The sequence below is a fragment of the Protopterus annectens genome, chromosome 14.part0 (genome assembly GCF_019279795.1).
Source record: "Protopterus annectens isolate FY-2018-M chromosome 14.part0, PAN1.0, whole genome shotgun sequence".
NCBI lineage: Eukaryota > Metazoa > Chordata > Ceratodontiformes > Protopteridae > Protopterus > Protopterus annectens.
In genome coordinates, this window is record NC_056748.1 from 931988713 (window position 1) to 932006992 (window position 18280).

Genomic DNA, 18280 nt, shown 5'->3' on the forward strand with positions numbered 1-18280 from the left:
TTTCTGTGAGTGTGAAAAACTGTGGACGCAGCTTCTTTTTAGATGAATATAGGTGGGTGAGTAAGAATGTCTGGGACAGAGTGCTTCTGAGACTGTGGAAGGGTACTTTTGCCAATGAGATGCATGGATTATTAGGGAGAACACTATTGTGCAATTTGGAGAGATGCTAATGAGCTGATAATAAAGTCTTTCTCATTGTGCCCATATAGCTGTCTGCTAATCACATTTTCTCTCTGTAGAGCTATTTTGCCAGCCTGTGCTGGGCAGTTACCACAAGCAATGAGCCTTTTTCTGAATCAAAGGGATCAACAGCAATTTTATTAAAGAGACTTTAGCTTTCACATGATGGCTAGAAATTCACTTCTGAGTGATTGCTTACTGAAATATTTTAAAAATATTAAAATATATGCCTATTTGCATAAGTTACAGTATAAATAATAGCTTGCAAGCTATATAACTTATAATGCAGATATCAATGACAATTTTCTCCATGATCTAAGGTTTTATGTAATGTTGTTTAAAGTTTGCAAGTCAGATGGTTGTGGAAATATGAAAGCGTGTACAGAAATACTGCATATTTCCATAATTGCTAGCAACAGCTCCAGCACAAAGCATTACATATGGACAGTGATAGTGCATTTTTCCTGTCTGCCACAGGAAAATTCAAACTATGCCACTCAATAACTTCACAGCTGACTCAGTTACGAAAATCTGAACTGATAAACGGTGGTTAATATCTCCCCCCTGCAGTTTATCCTGGATTAACAAGCTTAGTGTCATTTTGTTAATTAAACCTTGTCCTTTCAGATGCTATCTTTTACTGTATTAGAAAGTCACTCAGTTAAGGAATCCATCCCACAAAGATGTCATAGCACCAGAAGGAGTTGTGGGTGTTAAAAGGGCCTGGCATACAAAAATATGCTACAGGTGTGAATGAGTTAAACATAAGTGTAGGTTTACCTTGTTTTATGTGCGTTAGGAAGTTTTGAGACTGGGTTTGTAGTCTACAAATTTTAATGTTAGTTTTTAGCAAGCAGCGTAAATTTTCAAACTTAGTGAAGCTTTACATCATCAATGATGCTCCAGCTAAATAAACTATGCAATACAAGAAATGTAAAAAAAAAAAAAAAACTTTTACTGACATACCACCACTGTAGATAAAAGCTGTACAGGGAATCAGCTACATGTTTTTAATACAAAAACACACACAAAATATACTACAAATACACACAGCGTTTCCGGATTATAAAACTAGCACACCATGGTGGTTCTTAACATCTGGAAGAGTACAAGTGACTCCAAATGTGTAAATAATGGCTACAGCACTGCTGTAAAGAACTCATTGTAAATGAGCAATATCTACAGCAGAATGAAGTTTCCTTAAATGAACACTGCTTCTGTTAAGTTGTACTTGTTTCTTTAAAAACAGAAAGCTATCTGGCTGAATTACTGAAATGTTTATTTAATGAACTAGTGAATGCAATGTAAAAAGATGGCATTTTTTAGCTCAACCAGATAAATTTTGCCCTTTGTGGGAGACAGAATCAACCACACTGAGGGAAGACCTGGAAGAACAGGTTGCAAATTTTCTCTGACAAAGCAATCTGGAGAGTCCTCTCAATAGGGGCTGTTTTTCCAGTACTACAGGATTGAGTTAAAGGTATTTGTTGTGCATTTGGTTAAACCACAGGACTTTGCATTTACTTAAAAAAATTCTTTAATTTCAATTGTATAAAATATACTACACTTTTCTTAAAAATACTGGTGGTCTCAGCTGCCTTCCACAATATTCAAAGTTTGTGTGTCTTTCAGCTTTTCCCGGTTAGGGGTCGCCACAGCTGAACTCCGGTCCGCTAATGATTGGCAGCAGATTTTTACGTGCTGAGTTGCCAGCTCTGACGCACAACCTTCAATGAAGGTATGCCCACTCACGCATGTCTCCACACAGAAGATGCTCTAGCTGAGAATCGAACAGAACAACGTCTTACTGTGAGGCGACAATGCTACTGCAGCACCCCCACCCCAGTCAATATTCAAAGTACAGAGGTACATATAGATGCACAGAAATACAAGTACAGTTCTTTGTCGAGTGCAGGGTTTACCAGACAGAGGAATGCTGATCGTTCGATTTTATGTAGGGGATATGCTCTGGGTTTAGGAAGTACCTGCATGTGCTACTGCCAAAAGTCTTGGCGTTAGGGGTGGAGTATGTGTGCAAGTGCTTGGGGGTTACAGTCAGACTAAGGTCTAGGTAAGGGGACAGTTATATTGTTGTGCATGTATGCTAGTGCATATGAAGAGCATCTTAGTGTCCTAAGGAGAAGTACTGTTAGGGAAAGGGCTGCTTGTAAGGTAATGTTGTAGGGTTAGGGTTAGCACACCTCAGTAAGGTAGACAGGGAGGTCTGGGAGGGTGCTATTTCGTCCTAAAGATTTATATACATCTGGGGAAGTAGTACAGAATCCTGAAAGCCCAAAATCCTGAAGACCAAAATCCTGAAAACTCAATCCTGAAAACTCAAAATCCTGAAAACACACAAGATACCAACACTTACTATATTCCAGCACAAGGACATACAGAAATATATTACCCTCCAACTACTCTGAGATTGCACTTCAGTACACTAACTGCAATCTCGAAGTTGATATATTTAAGAAGCAAGGGATGTGGAGGGCGCAGCCCCCCTACATGGGGGTGCAGGGGTGCTTGCCCCCTCCTTATACTTGGAGAACAGTAATATGTTTTGTGTTTTAATTGTTTCTGTATGGACTTGTGCTGGAATATAGTAAGTGTTGGTATCCTGTGTGTTTTCAGGATTTTGAGTTTTCTGGATTTTGAATTTTCAAGATTTTGAACTTTCAGGATTTTGGGCTTTCAGTATTCTGTAGCACTAACATATCTGCATGTCTGTGTCTCCCTGTAATGGGGTGCTTATCAGAATATGTCGGTAATATTCTTTAAACTAACTTTGTTGTCTTATATTAATTGTGCTACTAGAAGCTTGTTACTGTGCTACAAAAAATAAAGTGTATGAATCAGGTGGAACTGCTTGCCCCAAGAGTGTTGTTTTGCTACCAGATACAGTTATGTAGCTTTTAAGCATCATCTGCATAAAGGCTAATGTTATGTCTGTTGCACACTATCAGTGGGGGTGGGGGTATGTACTTTTGCTGTATTTAAAATTACTGTGCACATTTTGTTTTCTATGACACTCCAGCTATTTGGTACAATTTGTGAAGCCGGTTATAGTCAGTACATTAAAACTAGCTCACATTTATTTTTGGCCAACCCCAGATGACTGTACTCAACGTCATGCAGCCCTTATTTGAGATTAAGGCCCTTTGTGTCATCTCAACAAGTGAAGAAATCTAATCAAATAATAAATCTCGACTGTCTGGTGAACAGTAAACTCCTGAGAAAGCCACTAATTTTCTACACTCAATAAGAGTCCTGTTTTCACTGCACTGTAATAATTAAACAAAACACAATAAGGGCTGCATGCAAGTACGTCAAAGGAATTCAAATAACACAATAATTACCTGCTGGAAAGTATTTTTTTTTTTGTAGAAAGGCAAATAATGTGACTTTGCATATACAATTTTTTTTTTTTAACCAAAATGACAGCAAGCAAGAAGCAAATTTGCCAGCTGACAAACATGATGGGACCAAAGACAATAAACTTGACTTATAAACAAGAATGAAGAAAAATGAAATCATCCTTATCCAAGATAGGGTTTCATCTAGGAGGGCAGAAGTTACAGTTTGCCTTAAATAAAAGTTTAGACATTGCAAAGACTTAAAACGTTTCTAAGACTTTCGAAAGAAAACAGCTGGTACAAATCATGGAGGTGCACACAAGCCAAAAGGATGACCTGCTCTGCAGGACAGAAGGAAAATGCCCCAAATGCAGCCCTGGTGCTGAAGGACAGTCTGGGGAAGGCTGGCAGTGAGGCACTGATGCTAGCATACTTTTGAAAGGAGAGGATATCAGGAAAGACTCCTTGCAGGAAACACACACAGTCTTCTTGGCAGATAACAGAGTGTTGCAGCTTCTACAGGAGAAGCTTACTTAACCAAATTTTAGCTAACAAATGTGCAAGTACAAATACAAAACACTTCCAAGGAGTGTAGACAGTACACTAACAAGGGGACTGCACATCTATACACACATTGTTAGCAACTTCAAAATCAGAAATGCACATACAGCTGCTAGAAGAACAGCTGCATGCTCATAGCAAAGATGATTGCAATGGCTGTGAAAAAATTAATGGACATTCCACAGAAAGTCTAGCCACCATCCTTAACTCACATGAACATGCAGTGATAAAAGCCTATTTTTCTGAACATTTTCACCATGATCCTTACTTTACAAGCAGAGAGTATTAACATTCCAAGGAAGAATTTTTACACAACTGCATACGTAACAACTGGAAATAAACTAAGGGTAGAAAAACAGACCATTTCTGTAAAGCTTAAAGCGCCTTAACTGATAAAAATGTTTTATTCACTTACTACAATGAAAGGAAGAAACAAAGTACTGCATTTTTTTCACAGAGTCATGCATGAAAGAGCTGCATTCAATATGACAAAAATATTTCATTGGAGTTAGCAGCCCTTGTTGTAGATTCTTGTTACTTAAAAATCCTAGCACAAATCCACATCAACACATACTGTGTGATATAAAACACACTGCAAATACAAGCACTATAAATCTATGTCAACCACTCAAAATCCCATTTCATGCACTTAAATTACAACAATCTAGACCATCAAAGATACCTTGTTGTACTAAAGTACAACAAGGTATCTTTGATGGTCTAGGTTGTTTTGTTTTTTATTTTATTTTGTACATTCTGCAATAAAATCATTTCACCAGGATCCAAGGTTGCTGGAATTTCTTTGCTTATAAATTACAACAATGTTTGTGGGTTTAGTGAATGAAGGTCCTTTATACTTAAAAAAGAGACATGATTTCATCACTAAGTGGATCTTCTGTACTTCTCCCGTACTTTCCTCTATGTGACGAAGCCCTTCTGTACAGCTGAAACCCACTTATGCCAAGATTCGTTCTTATTACTCAGAATCCCATTTAGCATGCGTACATCTTACAAGACCGCGGTGGCGCAGCGGTGGCATTGTTCCTCACAGCTAGAGGTTCTCCCGTTCGATTCTCAGCTTGGGTTGGGAGCGCCTTCTGTGTGGACTCTGCATGTCCTCCCCGCGGTTGAGTGGGCGTTCAAAAGACATGCGTTGAATGGGCGTACCTTTGTTGAAGGTTGGGCATCAGGCTGGCAACCTGACACCATAAAAACCAACTGCCAATGATTAGCAGACCGGAGTTCTGCTGTGGCGACCTCTAACCGGGAAAAGTCGAAAGACAAACAAACATCTTACAAGACCTTACATCTATAAATGCATGAGATTTTGTAAAATGCTAGGAACTGAAGTAATTCACTCAAGGTAAAAATGCATATTAGGTTCCATATTCCAAGACAAGAAGGATATATAAGTAAACAATACTCTTCACTACTTACATGGCAGTAAAATAACAGTTTTATATAATACATCTCTAGTGAGAAAGGCTAGAAAATCCTGACTTGTAACAACGACTGATGACATTTGAATTCACTCTGTTAGAAACTTTTGAGTGTTGAAAATGTACTTGTCAGAAGTGCAGTCATTTTTTGTGACAGTGAAAGAAGGAGAGGGGGTGATTAAGTGGTATATCTCCCTCCTGCAGCATTTGCACATTTTTTTATTATATTGTCAGTTGGCAACTTCTGGACATACTATGTTACAATTGTGCCAAAATGCTGTGATCAGTTGTTAAAATTTGCCTTACCCACAAGTGTGATTATTGTCGCAGTAACATATGGCAGTGGCATGGCAGTTTCTATTATTTTGTCTACTCTAGGGGTTATTACCTTGTAACAGCTAGGAACATTTCTCCACAGTTCAGTATCAGCAGTCACTGATTTTGCTCTTCAAGGCATCTCAAAAAAATAAACATTGTTATTGCACCCCATATACAATATACATTCTAAGGACAGCAAGCACAACCAATCACAAGATTTGACTGTTACTTCTTAAAGGTGATTTACCAGACAAACCAGTAATTCTGATCTTATTAAGCAGGCCGTCTCAAACTGACTGTGCTCGAAAGAAGAAGAAATAGGAAAAAGATAAAATGCTTATAAGCACATGAGCCTCTCCCAAGCATGAAAAAAACTTTACAGTACACTATACATAAGGCACTTAAGCCATTACAAGCACCATATTTCCTGACCCACAAAACCTTTTGTTATAAAAAATAAAGGGGCCATCACCACCATCACACAAAGGAAAAATCCACTGATATCCACGGAAAGATAAATATTACAACAATTAAAACAGCCATAAGAAGTGATATTAAATGTGTCATAAAATAATTATGTACACTATGTGAAGGGAAGGACAACCAACACAAAATGCCACGACTAGACTAACCAAGTACTACATGGTGTTATAAAGCGTTGAATAAAAAAACATGAGTAAAGGTATAATTTTTCTTCCCTAAACTGAACAGTCTAGTCTTGACATTTAAGCCAGTATGTTGGAACTTTTTGTTGAAAAGTAGTGAATCACTGAAGCAATGATGAAAAACAATTAATGTAGAACTGCACACCTTTTTACAACCCAAATCTAAAAGCATCATGTCACAGTCATAACCAATAACTGTAAATGTTGCAGTAAAATTCATGTGGCTCTTTTTTTTTTTTTTTTTTCGTTTTAACAAGTGATACCAAGCCACTTCAGTGGGTTTATTTGGTGCTTGTATTAAACTGAAGCAGAGGTCATTCAACAACAGAAGCTAGAAAAAGGTGACATCAGATATAAATATTAAAAGTAATGGATTCTTCTCAGTGCCGTGATACCTGGTAAACTTGCACTAATAATGCTTCCACACGCATACAAACTTTAGTGCTTCAACATCTGGTAAGATCAGTGCTTTGCAAGCCATTAAAGTACAATCTGTAGTTTAAGTAAAATAGCTGTGAAATATAATTAACTTCGCCATGACCTGCTACATTTAAGCAGCAGCTCTCAATCTGTTTCAGCATTGGATCAGCTAATCCTGTAGTGCATAAATCCTTGACAAAATTCCTTTCATCATTCATCAGGGGCATGCTGGTCATTTAATGCGCAGACATTCACATACATCATTTTGCTTTCTTGGCATCTGAGGACGTCTTTGCTGTTCTTCCTGTATCCTTTTCCCGAATATTAGTTCCAGTCTCCTGGTTCAAACCTGGATCTTCCGCAGTTCTGAATTCATTACTCTGTTTAAAGGCACCGGAATCCACAAACATGTTTGGTATGTTGTTGCCAAAATATATCTTGCTGTTTGTAGCAATTGCCTGATACTTCTTCAGTTCCAGATACTGAGGTGTGAGTTTCAGCTGAAAAAAATATAAAATAATATTAAAAGTGTACATACATATTTTTAAGCACTAGTACTTCAAACAAGTTAACAGTGCCAAAACAACTACAACAGCCTACACTACAATGCTGCTTACCAAAGTAATGACTATTTTTTCACATGTTGATGGGTAGCTCGATGTAGAGATGCCCTATGTACTGCACAGACGTTGGGCACAAGGTGCCTTCACTGAGGTACTTACATATATAAGACTTACTATCACAACCCAGAATCTGAGACTGGCTCAGTGTGCTGCAAAACAACACAGGACCCAATGACTGGCAGCTCAGAGTACTCAGTACCCACTGACTGGCAGCTCAGGGTACTCGGTACCCACTGACTGGCAGCTCAGGGTACTCGGTACCCACTGACTGGCAGCTCAGGGTACTCGGTACCCACTGACTGGCAGCTCAGGGTACGGTACCCACTGACTGGCAGCTCAGGGTACTCGGTACCCACTGACTGGCAGCTCAGGGTACTCGGTACCCACTGACTGGCAGCTCAGGGTACTCGGTACCCACTGACTGGCAGCTCAGGGTACTCGGTACCCACTGACTGGCAGCTCAGGGTACACAGTACCCACTGACTGGCAGCTCAGGGTACACAGCAGCCACTGACTGGCAGCTCAGGGTACACAGTAGCCACTGACTGGCAGCTCAGGGTACACAGTAGCCACTGACTGGCAGCTCAGGGTACACAGTAGCCACTGACTGGCAGCTCAGGGTACACAGTACCCACTGACTGGCAGCTCAGTGTGCCACTCAATGCAATGGCACAATGAGAATTACAATATGGAGATGGAGCTTGGGGGGATGGGGATGGACTGCTACTTCAAGTAAGGGTATGTACAGTGCCATCCTACAATGATATAGCACTTATGTGCTAATGGTAAAGGGATATAGGCAAATAAGCACACACAGAAGATTGTACACCTTGCAAAGATAATGTGGCTAGTGTTAGGGGGAAATTGACAGAAGAACCTAAAGTCATTCAACAGACTGTGTAACCAACAAAGATGCATTAAAATTCGCACCAAGGGTAAGGGGGTAAAATAAAGTTCAGAGTACACAGCAGAGCAGCCTAGGGATAAGGGGTAAAATAACTTGAGGATGCACCACACAGTAGGGTAAAGATCTGCCAGTATTGAGGTGCATCAGTGTTGAGGGCATTAATGTTGCATGGCAGGCATGCACAGTGTGCTCCCTACACCTATACAAGTACACCTGGCAGTAGCAGTACATTCCCACAATGGCTGACTGGTGGAAAGTAGAGAGAAGAGACAAGGCACAGGCTTATTTCAAATATTACACATGCATACCACCTGTGAGTGCATGTGGATACGTCTGCAGTAGACATCTTCATGGAAGGAGTTCTGTAATACTGCATACCATGATGCTGAACTAGTACGGAGGAGTGTATACTACAATACACAAAAATCTGATTTGCTTTCATTCCATCATCCTTTGCGTATAGCAAGCCCTCGTGGGCATTTCTTTAGGACTTTGTACTCGGTGACTGAATCAGACGTTATCCAACAACAGGTTGTACTACAGGTAGTAATACTGCTCATCATGAAACTATGTAGCTGATGTGCTACAGAAGCAGCAGGGTTTGGGTAACTGTGGAAGGCCTGTTCCACTTTCAATTTCACACTGTGTGCGTGTGTGTGTATGTGTATATATATATATATATATATATATATATATATATATATATATATATATATATATATATACACACACACACACATATACATACATACATACATATGTAGCTATGCCTAAATTCATATACATATTCTTGCATGTATAACAAAGTGCATGCATGACGGCTGGACACACCTTTACACAATCATAGTATAAGCACTGATGGCTTCAGTAACTATGCTGCTTTGGTAGCACAGTGGCTTCTGGCTAGTTAGTGCAGCTCTGTCACTGCAATGCACCACAATTTCGTATGAAGCTGTAATACACAGTAGAAGTGTCTCTGAAATGCACTAATGCAGTTATTCATATAGCATAAATTATCTGTAGATATAATGCAAATCAGATATCTGCATTATGTGCAACAAACTATCTCAATGCCAATATGATGCTATCTCGGAGCCATGTGTAACCATTTTAATGTATTTTTCAGCACAGCGGCCATATGCTGTGCATGCCACATAGGTCCATCTCAGACCGAAGTGATCAGCCTGCTAGTACCACAGGAGTGGTGTTTACAGGGTTCTTTAGAATGCTAGTGGCAGGCAAACTTTCTGCTCATATTTACCATCAAGGCCACCTAAAAGGGAAGAATTTTTATAAACTCTACAACAGTTCCAACTAAAAGGCAGTAATTATATTTTTTCTCATTTTGGTCTTTGTATAACAAAGACAAAATGAAAGTCTACACGAACAATAAAGATCAAAACTCTCATGCAGGAGAAAAAAAGTTGACCAAAAGATCTAAGCAAATCAAAATCAAATCCCAGAAAAATATGTGGCCAAATGTTATTCTCCATGCACTCTACCAGATTTATTTGCTGTTTATGTCATGTCGGGGAAGGGGCAAAAAAAAAAAAAAAAAAAAGTATTACAGTTTGGAAATTACTCTTGAAGGCAGCAGTCTGGCATCAAACCAACACTGTTACATAAGCATGAATACTTATTGAAAACCCAGATCTCTTCAAAGTGACATCTTGTAAATCCTTCTGTCACAGTAACACTGGTAGCAAGCCACCCTCCTGTCATACAAAGTTGCACATTAGAATAACTTGACTGTCTTAGAGCAACTGAAAGATGCAGGAAATGAAACACTTGAAAATCATTGTTCTCTTTTTCCAAGCCTGAGGTAGTGCATCCCCAAAAAATTTAAAATAAATATTTTCAGCTGCTAGGCCTTGAAATTTTTCAACATGGTATAAAACAAACCTTTATATATCCAGACTGAGGCATTACTTCCTGAGCATGGTTCTGCTCAAAAAATACAGGTGGTGCGACACATTAAAATGGAATTCTTACACTGTAAAAACCTGCACTGTGCAAGAGGAATTTTCATTTCTATGTTAAGAAAAGGTAAGCAATGTTTACTAAAATCACACAAAATACTCTTACTCAAGAAGCTTTTCTTGCTAAACAGATAATTATAAAAAGTGCTCAAGTTACCCTGCAAATCTTTGTAAGAGATTCCTGAAGCAGGTACACATTAAATTTCACCTGCTCTTGCACATACCACCAGTGGCCAATTTCACTAACACTATGTACCACCATGGGCAAACCATCCTTAGGTAATGACAGATTCTGGTCAGTGTGGATTAGACTGAAAGGTCTGCCATTTCAACACACAGATTCAGGTTATGACCTGTTAAATAGCTTCATTCTGCATCCCTGGATTTGATTTATTCAGTTTCTATTTACTTAACTATGCCTTTCATTTAACCAGACTGTGGTCTATGACTGCCACTGAAAAAAAAGCTACTGTTCAAACAGATAATGTTAGACAAACGTGTTACTGAACAATGTGCTAACTTATGACCTTTTTGTACAGTTCACCTGAAATACTGTAAACAGAAGTAAACAGGCATCACCCTTTAACTAGCCTGGTACATTCAGGTTGACTCATCAAGTTAATGATCACATTTTGAGATCTTGTTTATATAAACCACAAAGTCCTTTGTGAAAACAGGCATACTGAAAAATGGGTTATGTTAGGGGACTGGAAATTAGCCATTTCATGCAGCTAAACATTAAAGTCACTTTACTACCTCTATGTAACCTAAAAGTAGGCCCAAGATAAAATGCGAGATAAAAAAAATATGCATATGGTACAATGAGTACATACTTAATCTGTACTCTTGGTGTATTACATAGCAGTAAAATACATTTCCCCCCTCAATCCCAAAACTTTTGGCACATCACTGAATCACTGACAGTTTACTTAATCCACAGCATGTTAAAACAGCTACTAACAATGAGATCGTAGACACTTTTTTAAATAGTTTTTGTTTTACTTTATATTGTTTGTTTAGATAGTTATTTTGTTAAAATTTGTCATTTGTTATAATAAAAATATTTTAATAAAGAAACAGCTACTAAGGACCAAGAACAGACAGACTGACGAAATACATTACTGGGGTTTTTAACCAACAAACTTAAAATCAGTATCACAAAAACAGCCACCATGTAGTTCTGAACTAAACAAAATCTAAGCAATAACAACTGATAAGACAGTTAAGTTTGTTTGTGTCTTTCGGCTTTTCCCAGTTAGGGATCGCCACAGCGGAACTCCGGTCCGCTAATGATTGGCAGTTGATTTTTATGCACCGGCTTGCCAGGCCTGACGCACAACCTTCAATGAAGGTACACCCATTCACGCTTGTCTCCATGCAGAAGACGCTCTAGCTGAGAATCGAACCGGACAGCGTCTTACTGTGAGGGACAGTTAAGTACAACAATATAAAATACTTAGGGCTACTAATGCATCATTGCATATTATTTATAACCTATACAGGACTCAGTTCATATAAGAAGCCAACTTGGCCATATGCATGTTATCCAGTTTCCAACCACAATACTGTACAAGTGGGAAACAAATAAAGCCATGAATATTCTAAATCCTAGACTAGAGTATGATATTCCTACAATTTCATTAAACTCGAGTCAAACCACTGAAATTATTCACACAATAAATAAAATATTAAAGTTCGTCACTCTAGCCCTTAGCTGAAAATCAATGTGCATCACTCCATAGAGCTAAATGGTCGCAGTTTGAGCTTCACATCTAGTCGCTGCCTTTAGTTATACAACTATCGCCCCAGCTTTGCTCACAAATTAGCTATAAGAGTGACTCCTTAAATCCTGCTTGCAGATTTTGACACTTCTCTGAATTTACAGCACTTTTTTAAATGTCCGCTGCATTTACTGTATTTTATTGCTATAAATAAGTTTTGCTCTGTTGTACTGAAATTGTCTGGCTTACAGGACCTGTTAAATCAGTTTTGTTACTGTCACACAGTTTGTAAATCCTTTTTAGCTAGTTTCACTGCGTGGAAGGTATTAACCGAAAATTTTCTCCATTTGTTAAGCATCTGTTTGTTTTGATTTCCTACCAACAAGTGTATCATATAACTGATTTGTTTGCAATTACAACATTTTCTAGAGTCTCCTTGCTCCTTTATCTGTTTAAAACTTTAATTTGGTGTCTCACTGCTGTTTTTCTGCTGTGAAAAACATTTCTGCAGTGTTTTCTGCCTAAAATAGTGTAGCTTGCAGCTATAGCATAGTTTCCTACCCTCCATCCCTATTGGTGTCTTGTTCTTATACTTGGTGGCTTTGCAGTTGTCTGCCTCTACTGTAAATTTGATATGGGACACTCCTCCCAGTCCAGTGTCATTAGCTTATTCTACCTAACACAGAGAGAACATTTGGGAAGGCCAACCACCATAGTTTCTTAACCTTGAATTATCTTCTGTTCTTCCTTTCTCCCTTTCCACTTTACTAAACAACAAACAAAAAACTTTATTCAGCTGATTTTACAGTATTTGTGTTTTCTCCTCCTACTCTATTACTTCATCTTGGTTTTTCTGCTACTTGTTCTCTAAAGTGTTCAATTGCATCTTCTCTGCTGCATTTATTACAGCTTGTTTTTAGCCTGTTTAAATTTTAAGTGTTATTCTAAACCTCTTAGTTTTGGTTTAAGCACTTGGGCTTTAGGCCTACCCCTTAGCTCTCCCTGGCCCCTCTCTCTCTCAGATTCTGACAAATATGGATACGGTTTCTCCTGAAACAGCGTGGTTAACATGGGCATCTTGAGACAGTGTAACAACTGCCTCATGGACAGCCATCTACTACTACCACTTAGGAACACAATCTGTGAGAGTTAGAAGCTAGAGTCTATGCTCTCTCCCTCAAAAGCCAGTATATCTGGCACTGAGAAGGTTGTCAACACAATCATTACACCTCAAACAACACAACACACACCCACATATGTTGAGGTTCTCAACAAAAACAAACCCAAACAAAGGAGACCTCAGTGGCAAAAACACATGCGAACTCCACAGCCCTTCACACTACATACCATGCATAGTCTACATACCAGTGTCTTGCAACCACTAAGGCTTAGCCATAAACCCAATCTATTAATCATAGGTGACTCCATTGTGAGGCACACAGATATGCCTCTCACCAGGCTGGATAACGAGAAAGTCATGGTTACTTGCCTGCCAGGTGCCAGAATCCGCTACACATCTCACACACACTCACGTCTCTCAAGAATAGGTACTGTTATGACTCTGTCATAGTCCATGATGGCATGAACGATATGGAGAGAGACATGACTGAGCTCGCTGAATGTGTGTCCCAGGCAGGTATGTCCCTAGCCTTAAGCAGCATTCTACCATCACCCTGAATAATGCCTCATTACAAACACAAAATGACTGACTTTAACAATTGGCTTAGTTACTGGTGCCATTCCAGGGAGATCCAGTACCTGACAGCTTCAGAAGATATGACCGACAAACCAGGATGCTTTGCTAGAGATGGCCTGCATCTGTCTTCACTTGGACTTTAGGCTTCTGGCAAAGGCCCTCGCCTACCCCATACTGCCTTTTTTAGGAAAAGTCATGAGGTCGATACTACCAGCATAAAAATTTCAACAAAATGAAAATTAAAGGTCATGCTGGTAAACACTAGGAATCTAAACATGAAACTGCACTCATTGCAAGCATTTTTAAACCTGGAAGATGCTGACATTTGTGCAGTTGCAGAAACCTGGTTCAAAGCTGCTGAGAGCACCCCAGCCTTACCTGGTTACTCATCTGATCATACATTCAGACCCCAAACTGTGGGCAGCAAAGCCAAAGGAGGTGGAGTTTCAATATATATTAAAGACACAATCACCTAAAGGCTGGTCAAACAGTATAATGCACAGGAGACACTCCATGTGCAGTTAACCATTGACAAGACCCCTATTCAAATTATAGCTAGCTACAGGCCCCCAAATTGAACTCAAGATGTCCACTCCACCTATCTGGACCTCTTCAAATCTATCAAGACTCAACCCTTTACCCTGATCCTGGGTGACTTTAATTACCCAACAATAGATTGGAAAAACTACTCATGCCAGAACACAAATGCCCAGAGATTCCTCGATTTTATCAATGCAAATAGGGTCAAACAAAAAAACTTCTCCAAAGTTGATTACAACCTCCTGAGGGATGGTATACACAGCTTCACAGCCCCCTTCCCCTCAGTAGGAATTGGCACCAATGTCCAAATCTACACCAAAGTACTATACGAATATTTATACACATGCATGGAATCAGGAATACCTGACAGGACAAAATCATCCTCTGCAAAGAAGAGTATACCTGTCTGGTGGACATCTGCAATAAATAAACTATATAACAAAAGGAAAAAATGCTGTCCAGGACCAAGAAGGAGCAGGTCCCCAACAGGAAGTAATCTGTCCTTAGCCTGAACAAGCAAATAAGAGCACCAGTGAAATCCTCTAAAGCCAACTTCGAGTACAAACTGGCCACCTCTACTAGAGGCAATCATAAGGCCTTCTTCACACATGTCCACAATCTCAAAGGAAGCACCCAGATCTGGTCAGAACTGGTGGTCAAGGACACTACATACACAAGTGCTGTAGATAAAGCCAAGCTACTGTCTGACAGATTCAGCAAAAACTTCTCCCCTCTGTCCCCCCATCAGTAAATCAGGACATCCTCAGTACCTGACCCCCACCCCTTATCTCTAGGGAACAGGTCCAACACTGCCCTCTCAAAGGCAAATAATACAGCCTCCATGGGACCCAACAACATCCCGGGCTGCCTTCTACATGAAGTCAGGCATGAACTTGCAGCACCATTAGGCACCCTCTTCAACCAAAGCCTGATACCGGCTTAGTCCCAGCAGAGTGGAAGACGGCCACTGTCATCCCTTTACACAAAGGTGAAGCATCCACCAATCCAGGAAATTATAGACCCATCAGCCTAACTAGCCTGATCTGCAAGGCCATAGAACAGATTATCATGGAACTCATTAACAGGGACACTGGAACCTCCAAACACTTGACCCTACACAGTTTGGCTTTTGTCAAGAGGAGGTCATGTCTGTTAAATCTAGTTGACTTCTTTGAGACTGTCTTCCCCTTGTCCATGGCTTTGGTGGCTGTGCACACCACCTACCTTGAACTGGCCAAAGCCTTTGACATTATTCCCCACTTGAGCATAATAGATAAACTCTCTCAACTAGGCATCAATCCATACGTTACCAGATGGGTAGCAAACTGGCTCACTGATAGAACCCACCTAATCAAAATAGGGGAAGCCACCTCAAGCAGTAGACCGGTAACGAGCGGCGTACCCCAGGAATCGGTCTTGGGGCCTCTGTTATTCAGGATATACTTCTCTGAGGTGCAGACCAAAACCAGTGGGCTATGGCTGACCAAGTCTGCAGATGACTACAAGCTAGGTATGGTCATCAATTCTCCAAGTGATGTGGATATCCTCCAAGAGGGTTTCATTCAATCAAATGACTGGTGCCAGAAACATGGCCTCAAGCTGAATGCCAAAAAATGTATCACCATCCTCTTTGAGGAGAGTGATGTCCCCACATATTATAACATTAATAACAACATCCTAATCAGAATCAGGGATTTGGGCACCCAGGTTGATAGCAACTTGACTTTTGACTACCATGTTGCTTCCGTTGTACAGAAGACTTTCTACAAAGCCCACCTCATAAGTAAGGGTATTTCATCCAGGGACACCATAACATCCCTGTAGTCCTCCCTTATAAGGCCAATTATTGAGTACAACACCCCCTCGTACCTCACAAAGCACATGCAGCAGCTGGAGAGACCACAGAGGTTCCTCACCAAGAGAATCCAGGGCCTCAAACATCTACCCTACACAGATAGGCTAAAAGCCCTGTCTCTCTACTCAGTTTCATAGAGACTCCTCAGATGTGACCTCTTGTCTGGCATACAAAGCAATCTTAGACCCCACCTTGATGGGACAGCTGCATATCCGCAAGTTAAGCTCCACTCGAATACCCTGTACGCGTGACCTCTACCTGGTCTGTGATATCAATAAGACTTGTTGGCAGGACAGACTTGTGTCCTAGAGACTCCCTCTCCACATCAGGCAGAGTACCTCATTATCCCTTTTTAAGTGCAACCTGGATAACTGGACGGGAAACAGAAAATACACCCCTGGGATTCCACCTGTGTCCCTGCTGGACAGGGGCTTTGTGCGCTAACTAGTCTAAACATGGGCTAAACTCTTGGCTAGGCTTATAAGGGCCTCAGGGCCAATAGCCTAGTAACCTCCTATGATCCTATGATGTCACTACATCATGTGTTTCTTAGAGTTACATAAAGTGGAGGTGTGATTTTACTTACAATGAGCCTAATGAAACTTCACTGAAAGAGCTAGTTCCTTTGTTTTAGATCTTTAATACAGAAATCTACCCTCTGTGTGATCCCCAATGTTTTTTTTTGAACTCACGAACTCACAGTTAAACACAAGTTTTGTAATTTTCCATTACCATACAGATAGACTGGTGTTTTCTGTTTCCATCTTGTTCAACCTATGGGTTATCATATCTGACTACAGCCATTTCCAAAGACTTCAGCCCCCTCCTGAAGCTCCACTTCCTCTACCCATAATACACTGCGCTCTACAGAGTTACCTAAGATTGAGTTTGCCCCTCTACACAAATCCCAACTGTTAATTCTAAGATCATAAACCAAGGACCTCAACAACTCTGTCAGCCAATGTCCAGGAGAAAAACAATACAGGAGGGGACAAACAGGAAGGGATGATTAAACCAGACTGAAACATACAACATAGATCTACTGTTATCATAAGCTCACAACTTTTATACTTAATGTTTTCTTTTTCATCGGGCTTCAACCTGGGGGACAGCAACATTTCACCCCATGGAGGTCCGACAAGAGCATATTCTGCAATATAATGGAACCAAAAGAGGCTCTAAAACTCAATATCCAACTTGTAGTGAGACACAAAGTTGTATGAAAATACTCAAGTAGCCACAACACAAATATCGTCCATAGCAGCTCTCAAGAAGAAAATGTAGTGGTAGCCATAGGTCTAGAAGAGTGACCCTTTGGTTTACAAGGTGAAGCCATTACTTTCAAACTATATCCTAATGAAATATAATCAGAAAGGTACTTGGATAAGGTGGACTTAGACAATGCCTTCCCCAAGTGGGCCTTTGAAAAGGAAACAAACAACTGTTTAGACTTCCTGAAGAACTTGGTTCTATCTAAATAAAACATCAGTTGCGTGTGAACTTCAAGATAAGGCAGTAAATATTCTCCTTTGTTTAAAAAATTTGGGGAAAACCACTTGCAAGTGAATGGTGTGATTCAATGTGGTGTCCGACTCCATTTTTGGAAGAAAAACAGGATCCATTCTGAGAGACATCCTGTCTTTGGGAAAGACCAGATATGGGGGCACTCTCTGCCAGCTCTGACACATGACTGGCCAAAGTAAAGCCACCAGGAAAACAGTCTTTTAAGAGAACAAGGAATCTGTCACTGAAGGCTCAAAAGAAGGTCCAGCAAAAATTTGAAGCATAAAAAGTTAATTCCAAGGAGTGAGAGGGTCCAAGACATGGGGCTGCACCAAGAAAGTTCCTCTGAGAAAGGGCTTTGAAATCTTCACTGCTGGCACAGGTATATGATCTCTCCCAAGAAAAATGGAAATAGCTAAATGTACTTTAATAGTGGAATAACTAGATCCTGAATAAAACTGGTCAGCAAGGAAATCAAGCACATCATTCAAAAGCACTGAAAAAGGATCCAGACCTT

The 18280-nt window shown here is 40.0% G+C and overlaps 1 protein-coding gene across 2 annotated transcripts in view; it reads right to left on the minus strand.

The window, feature by feature from the left end:
• Positions 1–5298: 5298 nt before the first annotated feature.
• The window catches only part of ERLIN1 (ER lipid raft associated 1), a 610419-nt gene continuing 597437 nt past the window's right edge, over positions 5299–18280 (minus strand). For both annotated transcript variants that reach the window (XM_044056735.1, XM_044056736.1), the window contains exon 12: positions 5299–7439. In XM_044056735.1, the coding sequence (XP_043912670.1) occupies positions 7200–7439 (240 nt within the window). In that variant the 3' untranslated portion in view covers positions 5299–7199. The remainder of the gene's footprint in view (positions 7440–18280) is intronic.